Source organism: Coffea arabica, chromosome 1e (genome assembly GCF_036785885.1).
Source record: "Coffea arabica cultivar ET-39 chromosome 1e, Coffea Arabica ET-39 HiFi, whole genome shotgun sequence".
NCBI classification, from domain to species: domain Eukaryota; kingdom Viridiplantae; phylum Streptophyta; class Magnoliopsida; order Gentianales; family Rubiaceae; genus Coffea; species Coffea arabica.
In genome coordinates, this window is record NC_092311.1 from 41,365,549 (window position 1) to 41,377,075 (window position 11,527).

The following is an 11,527-nucleotide window of genomic DNA, read 5'->3' on the forward strand; positions in this document are numbered from 1 at the left end:
ATTATCCAGTTGCATTAAAGCTAGAAAAACTCAACCCTAACCAATAAACGCGTTAAGAGGGTTTATTTAAACTAGATCTTACGTTTCCCCAACACAAAGTCAATTATGATGGTTGTCACTATTTATCAACTAAACGAACAATTACGGATTCAATTTAGTTAATGTGATAGTAGGCTATTAGATTAAATTAAATATCCGGCCGTTGATATTCATTTAATAAAATACTCATGAACAATTAATCCAGAAAACGCACGAATAGTAACGAATTGAAAAAAATAGTGACAGTTTGATTAGATCTCACAGATGTTGTCGACCGTGCCTTCGCGTCGACCTTTGGATAGAGGAGAAACCTAGCCGCTCCTCATCGTGTCACTCTCGCATAGTTTAATTGATTCCATCCACACAATTGTCAAAAAATTTGGAAAGGTAGAGTAACGCAGAAAGCAAAAGGAAAAATCTTAATTATCTCTGGGTCTGTGTTCGTACTGAAGCAAAAAGTAAAAGAGAAGCACTAGGAAAAGTCGGCTACAATCAAGAGCAAAAGCAGCGAGTAAAAAAATTGTCTGACCGGGGAAAACAAAAGCTCATCTATTCCTTGCACGTGATTCTGGCTTTTTAGCCTTTTGTAGCCAGCAGAAGCAAAGAAACGTCAGGGAGCAAGACTTTGTGTAGGGGTTTTAATCCCATGCATCTTCGCGGTTCACGTGGACCTGATTTCCTAATTGGCCCTGCTGCTACCAATCTCGCGGATTCGGCTTTTGGGTATCCTTCTAGAGTTTCTGGCGTAGGCACTCCATGAAATAGAGAGTCTTCTGAAAATTTACCTCGCGAGAACACTTCTTACACTAACCACCTACACTTTATACAAATACCAAATATGAGCAAAATCTCAACACTTAGCACCGTAAGTAACCAAGATTATGACCAAATAATAGCGAAAAGGTGCCCAATAGTTGCTCTATCAATTTAGGTCCAACCAATAATTGAAAAATGATATTAAATGAGAGAAGATAATATGATTCCATTATTGTCCCTTATCTACTACATTATTTAATTAATTTAATATCTACTCACACATTGTTGTTTATCATTAGGGATCAAATCATATATAGCATTAAAAAAAAGTATATCATTTTATATTTTTCACTTAATACAAGATTCAAGTTATTTTTTTCAGTTACATACCCATTGTCAAATATTAATCAACAACAAATAATCAAAAAATTTATAACTAAAATATTATAGAGAACAAACTTTAATATCATAAATATTTTTGTCAACATAATAACGTTGGATATTAAGATTTTTATGGTATTAAAGTTCGCTCCTTGTAATATTTTGGTTACAGATTTTTTTATTATTTGTTATTGATCATCTTTGACAATTAGTTCGAAACTGAAAAGAGTAATTTAGATCTTGTATTAAGTAAAATATATAAAATGATATGCTATTTTTGATGCCATATGATTTGAACTTTAATAATAAACAGCAAATGCTAATGTTTTCTTTAATGTTTGGACTGAATTAGATTAATTAAACAATTTAGTAGATGAGAGCAATGGGGAAATCATAGTATCTTCTTTCTCCTACTATTATTTTTTAATTGTTAATTGAATCTATTACGTTACAAAATAATAAAATTTAAGGGAGATTAATATAATTTTTAAAAACTAGAGGGAGGCTAGTGAATAGTCTAAAACCTCAAGAGAGGTTTTTGAAATTACCCCTTTGAAAATTCAACCCGGAAAAATTTTAAACGTGGCTGTCGAAATTGACTCATGTACAATAGAAGACTTGAAGTCTTCTTTTTGTCGGCATACAAAAGACTCGGAGTCTCCTCGGAGTAAAGTCGTTCCATCTGTACGTAGTTATAATGATTGCTCAGTCCAGCTACCATCCATCGTTTATGTCTTCTCATTTCATTTGACACTTCTTTATATTTCGGTATAAATTTGCTTGTATCTTTAGATACATGACTAATGCTGCGTTTAATAAAGTTAAAGTTTAAAAATTAAAATATAAAATATGAAATTTGAAATTTGAGTTCATTAGTTTTTAAATTATTAAATACTAAATTCGATACATTTGAGTATATAGCACATTAAGTAATAAATAAATAGTTTATCACTTATTTTTTGAAACAAATTTTGCTTAAAAAATTCAGTGCTATTTAATTAATTCAAATATTTTATTTTTGTTTATCAAATACATTTGAACATGTTAAGTTCTAAACCTTTTAAATTTAAGTGCTGAATTGAATTATCTAACAAGACCTAAGTTTAGATGTCTTATGAGACTAATTGATAATTAGTGCAGTTAAAGAGTTTGCTCAGAACACGGCTATGATTAAGTAAGTGTTTTACCTCACAATTTCAATCAAATTTTTAGGCCAAGATGCCATTTGAATGTACCTTTTTATCGGGATAATCTCAAAACCCTCTCCTTTAGTTCCTGACAACTTTACTTGGCACCCTAAAATTTTAAAAAATCTCACTTAACTTCCCTATTTTAAACTTTTTTGTAACATTTGAAACCTATTTCAAAATATAATATTAAGAAACCCATTTTGGGGGAGAGAATACAATTTCATTCTAAATTTGCCGTTTTCTTAATTTTATAACATACCAAATCTATCTCTTAAGTTTTAGAAATTAATGGACAAAGAAAATAAGAGGACCTCACTGACGGAGGAAAGCAAATTTTGACAAGCACTCTGTGTGAGGGGAACTAGAGATGTGAATCGAACTAGAGATGTGAATCCAACCGAGGTGAAGTAAGCATCCAATTTCTATTTCGAACTTTAATTGGAAACATGTGCAGCAACAAGCCGTGAGAACTAAAAAGAAATATCTAAAGCAATTAGTTAGGTAACTTCCAACAAATGCAAATGGTGGCCAATAATCAAACTAATTGCTTTTAGGTTCCTCGCTCTTTAATAAAAATATAGAAGTTGATAACAAGATTGAAAATTTCTTTAATAGTTTTTGGGGATAATTTTAGAAATCTCCCCTAAGGTTTTTGAAAACTTCACTCACCTCCTTTCAGGTTTGAATAATTATACTAACCTCCTTTCATGTAGTAAAATAATTATAATATCCTTCAATTTTACATAATTTCTACAAAAAAAACCCTACAACTACAACTAGTCTTTCATTTTAAAACAACAGCTGCCATACAAAATAAGCTCTTATTCTCTCTCCTACTTTCTTTTTCCCGTATCTCATAATTCACTATTTTTTCCACAACTACCATTTACACAGCTGTCTAATACTTATGAAAACCTCATTATTATGAAAATAGATCCTCTCTCTCTCTCTCTCTCTCTCTCTCTCTGTAATTATTATTACAATGAAATTATCAAATGACAAGTTGTCAGATCATTTGTTGTCAAATTAAATGAAGATGAAAAAGATGGTAGTGATATAGAGTACAGACAAAAAAATAAATAAAATTTATCGATAAAAAGGGAACATACATTAAGAAAGGTTACGTATTATACCAATTGTGTAAATGGAATATAAAAACTACAATCATATTTGCGTTGAAACATGGGATGTGGTGTCTAGTGTTGCTAAAATTATTCCATTATTTTAGCATCAATAAGGTTGCAGCCATTTGGATTGAATTTGGATAGTGACAATGGTCAATTCAAACACAGAATTTAGGCAAAAAAAATGAGGCTAAAGATTAGGTAAATGCAACTTTAATTGTCTCAGTTGATTTGCATGAAAAGCTTTGGGGCGACAATGGTAGGCTGTCAAAATTGTGAGAATATAGGAATTAAACTAAAGTGGTTTATTGAATTCATTAAAGTGGTGGTTATGTCGTTTATAATAGTTACAATGTGGAAAAAATTTATTAGTGAGGTTTGCCCCCTTCTAAGTAACAAAGGGGTATTTTAGGATTTTTTTAGAACAAATTTAATATACTGGGTCTATATTGTTACTGAAATATTAATCATAGGTAAGATAGGTATAATTTTTTAAATAAAAAGGAGTTTACTATAACACTTAGGGGCTGCTTGTTTTACAGATTGGAATCGGAAATGGAAATGGAATCATAGACTCTGGTTTTGGAATTAAAACTTTTCATTCCAATATCTAGCTTGGTTCACACATTGGAATTAGCATCATTCCAATTCCTGATGCTTGGTTTGATGTAGAGGTGTCAAAATGGGTGATTTGGGCGGGTTTGGATTGGGTAAAATGGGTAATGGGTATAAGTGAGTCAACTCATTTATACCCATTTAATTAGATGGGTATAAATGGGTAAGTCAAAAAATAAATTGGGTAACTCAATTACCCATTTATAACCCATTTATTTTAACTTTTTGTAAACTCATTTAAATTCATTTTTGCAAACTAAGTTATCAATTTATACCACTCTTTGTATCTATCATTAGTTTTAAATATTTATTTATAATGTTCAATAAACTTAATTACCAATTTTTTTTCATTTATACTCTATATCACAAAATTACCTATTATTTAATAATTGAATAATAAGAATATAAAAATTTGAACTAAGTACTATAAAAATTAATATAAAAACTTAATTCAAAAATTTTGAACCCTTAACATTTTTTTCATATATAAATTTAAAATTTCATTTTAGAAAGAGAAGAAAATAGGCTAAAATTTATCATAAATTAGTAATGCTGAAAAATAAGCAAGTTAACAAATTAAGATAAAATAAAATAATAAGATAAAACCAACAAATAATAATAATAATAATAATAATAATAATAATAATAATAATAATAATAATAATAATAATAATGAAACAAAAGTAGTTAACAACAAGACAAAATGAAAATTTTGAAAAAAAAAATGGGTGGGAGAAAAGAAGAGACATGGAGGGAAGAGAATTTTAAATGGGTTAATTGGGTTTGATAGGTTACCCAATAATACCCATTTAATAAATGAGTATTATTGGGTAACCCATTTATACCCATATACAAAAATTTAAGATACCCATACCCATCTATTCATGGGCGGGTATGGGTAAATTTAATTAAGTGGGTTGATTTGCCACATTTAGTTTGATGAGTGTTTCGGAATTAAATGCAATTAAATTCCAAATTTACCCCTGATATAACAATTCTTCTAAAACAAAAGAATTACACATACGACAAATTAACATCTTCATAATTGTAACTACAATAGTTATTAAATTTTTGATAAAACATAAGAAAATCATAAATAATAAAAAAATTAATACCAGAAAATAAATATAGTGGTTGCATTAACAAGGAGTAAATTCCCAAAAAAAGGAGTTTTTAAACAATCACCCAAAAGGTGACGATTTTTGAGTCTCTTCCCAAAGGGTGAAAAATGCATCCAAGGAATGTGTTCTTCCAAATAAAAACGCAACTTTCAAATATGTTATTTTATGTTTTGGAAATTTATTTAAATATGAAAAATTGGTTAAATAGCCCATAAGATACCAGCTCTTTATGGGAAACAGGCAGGTTTTGTAATATGTTTGGTACCAACTTTATGGGAAACATACCAGCTATTTATGAGAAAAATTGATTAAATAGTGCCCAAAGGAAAACGAGTATGTTTTGTATTTAACATAAATTAAATATGTGAAAGTTAAAAAAAAAAAAAGAAATTACCCATAAGATACCAGCTCTTTAAGGGAAATTGGCAGGTTTTGTAGTATGTTTTGTAGCAACTCTTTATGGGAAACATACCAGCTCTTTATGGAAAAAATTGGTTAAATAGCGTCCAAAGGAATACTAGTATGTTTTGTATTTAACATAAATTAAATATGTGAAAGTTAAAAAAAAAAAAAGAAATTGCCCATAAGATATCAGCTCTTTAAGGGAAATTGGCAGGTATTGTAGTATGTTTTGTACCAACTCTTTATGGGAAACATACCAGCTCTTTATGGAAAAAATTGATTAAATAGCGCCCAAAAGAAAACTAGTATGTTTTGTATTTAACATAAATTAAATATGTGAAAGTTAAAAAAAAAAAAAAGAAATTACCCATAAGATACCAGGTCTTTATGGAAAATTGGCAGGTTTTGTATTTAATACGCTATTTAACCAATTTTTTATATTTAAACAAATTTACGAAAATTAAAATAACGTATTTGAAAGTTGCATTTTTATTTGGAAGAATGCATTTCTTGAATATGTTTTTCACCCTTTGGGAAGAGACTCAAAAATTGTCACCCTTTAGGAAGTTAGTTTAAAAACTCTTTCTTTTTGAAAATTTACTCCAGTAATAAGTCGTTTGTGGTTCTTACATTAGATAATGATATGAAATAGATCTCTCCTTACATATATGAACAAAAGAAGGAGACTCAAATCACAAAAGCTAACCATACCAAATACAAATCAATTGTCTAATCCAGTCGAGAGTGCCACTCAATATCCACAATATCCAAAAGACTAATCATATAACCATCTAACAATCACCATAACAAAAAGAAATTGCCATCAAATCATCACTTTCCAACTAACAATAATTTTACTTCAGCGAGTAGATGGAGGATAAAGGAGGTTAATTACATATTGTCGTTTTATTTCTGCAGGAAGATTGTAGAACACATAAAGCTTGGAAATCTACTCCGAAAGTATGTTGGCTGCATTCATTACATCTCCACTCGGTAAAGCAAGTTTCATTAACTCAGCAACAACTTGATCTCTTCTATCGGAGACCAATTGCTCACGTTTATCCTCATTTGACATGGCTGCTGCCATAGTTGTGAAATTAGCTTGAATTCCCTCCACGAAATCTCCAAATTTGCTAGTGAGAAGTTGCAATGATGCATCAAGATCACCCCTTGTTGTTGATGCAGATTTCATTTTTTTTGACACATTTGCAATGGGAGGTGATTGTTTCTTTTGTTTCTTGGAATTTCTTGTGCTTGTTGAGCTTGGTTGAGTTGATTGCTCCATGGAATTTACTTCATCTTCTTCTACCTTATCATTATCCGAGTTTGACATAGCATCAAGCCCTTCATCTCCTTCCTCCAAATTTTGGACATCTTCCATATCTTGGACAGCTTGTGCAAAATCTTCAGCAACATTTCCAATGGCTCTGTCTCTTCCATATACAATTTCAAGATCTCCTAAATATGGAAATTTGACATCCCAAAGGCCCTTCGCATCCTTATGAGTCTAGAGATAGAATAGAAAGATAAATGATAATCGTAATAAAAGGTTGAAAAAGAACATATCAAAATGTAAAAAGTAATCAATTTCTTACCATGCACCAATCATCATACCACTGTTTTTCACAAGAAATCTTTTTCTCAGCATCATTCCAACTACAACCACTTTCTTTGCACATTTCAACAATTGCATGGAACCTATTTTTCAGCCACTTAACTTTTGATTCAATATGTGGGCTGACTTGTTTGGTAAAAGTAGGTTGCTTATGCAAGATAATTTTAAGCAATTCGCTCATATAATTATTTTTAAATCCTCCATTTGATTTCCACATTGGATCACAAGCCAACTCTTGCAATACTTCTATGAGCACTTTTACCTCTTCACCAGTCCAAAAACATTTATTTTTCCCTCTTCCACGTACAATTTCATCATTCTCCATCCTATCATTTAGAAGTCAACCCATATATATCAATTAATTTTGATACACAATAGCATATAACTGAAATTTATAATATAACAAAACACATAAAAGAACATACAATTAAAAGTCAATCCAAATTTAAAAGAACATACATCAAGTGTCAATCTAATTCACAAATCCATTACAAGAGTACATCAAATGTCAATCCAAATTTAATGAGTCTAAGAGCTAAACATCCATTCATAGCTAAATACTAAGTCCAGCCCTCCAATTGTCAAACATTTCATGTGCTAAATTATTTCTAAAATTTGCCCATTGATCACTTGGCAAAATAGTGGATATGTACTAGGGGTGCAGAGAAATTGAGTAGCTTGAATCGAGCTCGCGAGTAGCTTGATTAGGCACTTGACTCGAGCTCGATCGGATTCGATCTCGAGTCGATCTCGAGCTACTCGCTACAGGAAACGAGTCGAGTTCGAGTAGTTAGAAGGAAGAATTGTTAGCTCGTCAAGTAGCTTGAGATCGATAGCTTGATTGTGTATTGTATGTTATTTTAGTTATCAATTTACTCTTTTAGGTTTGTTAGCTAGTCTATTTACGGGCTTAACCAGTTATGTTGTAGTAATAATGAAGGGTGAATAAGTAATTTTGGCTTGAGAAATGTGATGAAATGATGAAAACTAAAAACGAAAACTGAAAACTCCTTGGTCCTTCCTTCCGTCGTCCTTCATTCTTCTTCAGTTCTTCTTCGTTCCTCTTCAGCAGCTCAGCTTCAGTCTCAAATCTCAATCCCTCATTCTCTCAACTGTTACACGTTGCAAGGAGTAGATAATCTTCAGTTAAGCTAATCTTCCCTCTTCCTTCTCCTGGAGCTCAAAATGGAGTAGATAGCAGCGGTGGGCAGCCGACCTTTGAGCGAGGGATTAAATTAATCAAAACCCACCAATTTCAACAGCTGCATTTGACAAATTGAGGTACTTATTGTGCATATCTGTAGTAAATATGTGCATTATGAGGTTAAATTTTGTAAATGTAATATTAATTTTTAATATCGAAACCCTATTGCAAAAGAGTTTCAGTTGATTCCTTTGCTGTCTTTTACGCAGTCCTCTTTTCTGCATTCTTTTTGGTTTATGGTAGAGAAGGGTCCACCCAATCTTTGTCTGTGTGTGCTTTAAGCACAAAAGAAAGCACATTTGAATCTTGATTAGATCAGTAACTATTTGCTTTCTTTTTTGTATAATAAGGATGCATTTCCTGTGAGAAAATTAGAACAAAGGAGTAGGAAAATGCCTTCCCTAGTTTTACCTACTTTGATGTGGGGTAGAAAGCAAAAGCTTTAGTATAGCATCAGCTGTTGTCATTGCTGATTAGCTAGAAACAAATGCTGTCATCGACATCGAGTACTCGACTCGATAGTGAGCTCGAATGCAACTCGAGCTCGATTGAGTCGAGTTCGAGCCTGCTCATTTTATTCTCGAGTCAATTCCGATCTTAATTTCCCGAGCTTGCTCGAGCTCGAGCTGGTGGATGGCGTCGAGTTCGAGCTCGAGTACGTCACTACTCGAGCTCGACTCGGCTCGATTTCACCCCTAATATGTACTCTACTTCTTCATCACTGTCTTCATCTTCACTTTCATTTTCTTCACTTTGTAGTAATTCTTGTGGATCAAAAGTCATGAACTTCCTTATCAAGTTGTGCAGCAGACAACATGCCATAATTATTCGCACTTGTGTTTGAATTGGAAAAAATGAAGGGGATGCTAGAATCTTCCACCTTCCTTTTAGTAATCCAAAACATCTTTCTATGATATTTCTAGCTTTAGAATGTTTCATGTTGAAATATTCCTCTGGTCTTTGTGGTCGATAACCATTCAATTCATTAAGGTGATATCTTTGCCCTCGATAAGGGGCAAGAAATCCATCAGCATTACAATATCCAGCATCCACCAAGTAATAACAACCTTCAAAATTCAATCATGCACAAATTAATACTAGACTACCTTATTTTCGAAAAAAAATTGATTGAATGGTATTGAATACTGCAATATATGTTTACCTTGTGGGACTCTAAGACCATTTGGTCTAGAGATAGCATTTCGAAGCACACGACCATCATGTGCCGAACCTTCCCAACCAGGCAAGACATAGATAAATTGCATATTAGGAGAACAAACCCCTAATACATTCGTTGCAATACTTCCTTTTCTCGTTCGGTATCTTGATTTTTGTTCGGTGGGTGGTGTCACATCTATTAATGTCCCATCTAAGGCACCTAAACAATTCTATTTTAACAAAAAATAAAAAATATAAATGAGTTAAAATGTCTATATTGGATAGTTTAGATGAAAATATACATTTTATTAAATGATTGTATTTTAATGTTTGAATTACCTTAAAACATTTCCATCTCTCATCTGTCCAATTTTCGGTAATAGGCTCAGACTTCTTAAGTAATATAGTATGCAATTTCAAAACTGCTAGGAGGCAAAGATTAAATTGACGACTCACCGTTTCTCTACTTCTCCAAAATAGACCACAAATTGTTCTACTTTTCTTGTGGTGAGCCAAAACATATACAAACATGGCAACAATTTCTTCTATTGACATGTTTCTTGTAGCTTTCAAACCTCCAGTGTCTCTAATCATTTCACATAATATCCCAAATGTTCGTCTATCCATACGAAGTTCGCTAATACAATAAGCATTACTCTCCCTAGTCAAATTGAATAAGTGTTGCATGCACTCAGTGACTTTTTCTTCTTTTGATTTTATTTGGCGTCTCCTACTTTTGAGATGAATGAATATTAACTGGTACCACATCATAAACAGTGCAATAACAACCATTATCATTTCTGATAAAATCTGGCTTTGCCCTCGATATTTTTTGCGTCTTCTGTTTTCAATAGGCAAACGTGGCATCTTTGTCTACATAACAATATGACAACCAAACGTAAGTATTCACCAAACTAGATTACGACATCAAAATCTTCAAATGCATTAAACATCAATTGATCTTATTAAAAGGGCCTAGACATGCATCATACATCCGTAAACACAATGATGTATAGATATAAATAAGCATAAACAAACAAAATTGATGGTTGAAACTTGAAATCCTAATGTACGAATAACTATGAAACTGAAAGCTATTCAAGCAGACAATTTTACAAACAGGTACAAGGCATTTAGAAACCCACCCAAACTATACCAGTATTCACGGATCAAATAACCAAAAGATCAAGAATTGATTGACCTCCATTGAATGCGTAATCCAAGAAAACACATTAAAAACATAAAAATGACAAATCTAGTGACATTAACATTTATCTCACCAAAAAAAAGAACAAAATAATGTATCTGTTGAAGTACGTGAATTAAAATACATGTATTACAACAAAATACATGGATTAAAAACATGTATTATTCTCACCAATAATAGTGTATTTGTTGCGGAAATAATGTGTAAAGTACTAAGCAATCTTCTTAATTAATTTCTTATTGGATTTTGTGACAAAAGAATATGAATTCATGGAAGGAAGACTTTTTTGCAAAACTGACAGATTGTGTAGCGTGAGTGGAATAAAGTGAGAAGGTGATGGGTCCAGAGCATAGCATTTTGGTCCAGTTAGTGTTATTGTATCATATTCCCTTCTTTTCTTCTTTATTTTTAGCTACCCAGTGAGTAGCCTGAAAAAACAAAGAAGAAGAAAGAGAAAAGCTTGCATACGAAAAGAAAATTGCAGAGGCAAGGGAGTTTGTAATCCACTGACCTGAGATCAAGGAATTCACCCTAGTAGAAAACTCTTCAACTCTAGAATTCGTTGTCCAAGGAGAGTTGAAAGCCACTGATCTTTATGGTTGTCCAATCGGTGAAGTAGAAGAGGTAGAAAATCTGATGAAAAAGAAGAACAGAAGGTGCAGCGTGTAATGAAGAAAAAAAGAGGGTAGGTTCGTCATAAATATTTTTGCTCGGG

At 32.0% G+C, this 11,527-nt stretch overlaps 1 protein-coding gene across 1 annotated transcript; it reads right to left on the reverse strand.

Moving 5' to 3' along the window:
• Positions 1-6,577: 6,577 nt before the first annotated feature.
• Positions 6,578-9,831, reverse strand: LOC113689376 (uncharacterized). Its single transcript, XM_072071485.1, has 2 exons — positions 9,610-9,831; positions 6,578-7,135 (listed from the first exon to the last, which is right to left on the reverse strand). The coding sequence occupies exons 1-2, from the start codon at positions 9,697-9,699 to the stop codon at positions 6,578-6,580; spliced, it is 648 nt and encodes a 215-aa protein (XP_071927586.1). The 5' UTR covers positions 9,700-9,831.
• Positions 9,832-11,527: the final 1,696 nt, after the last annotated feature.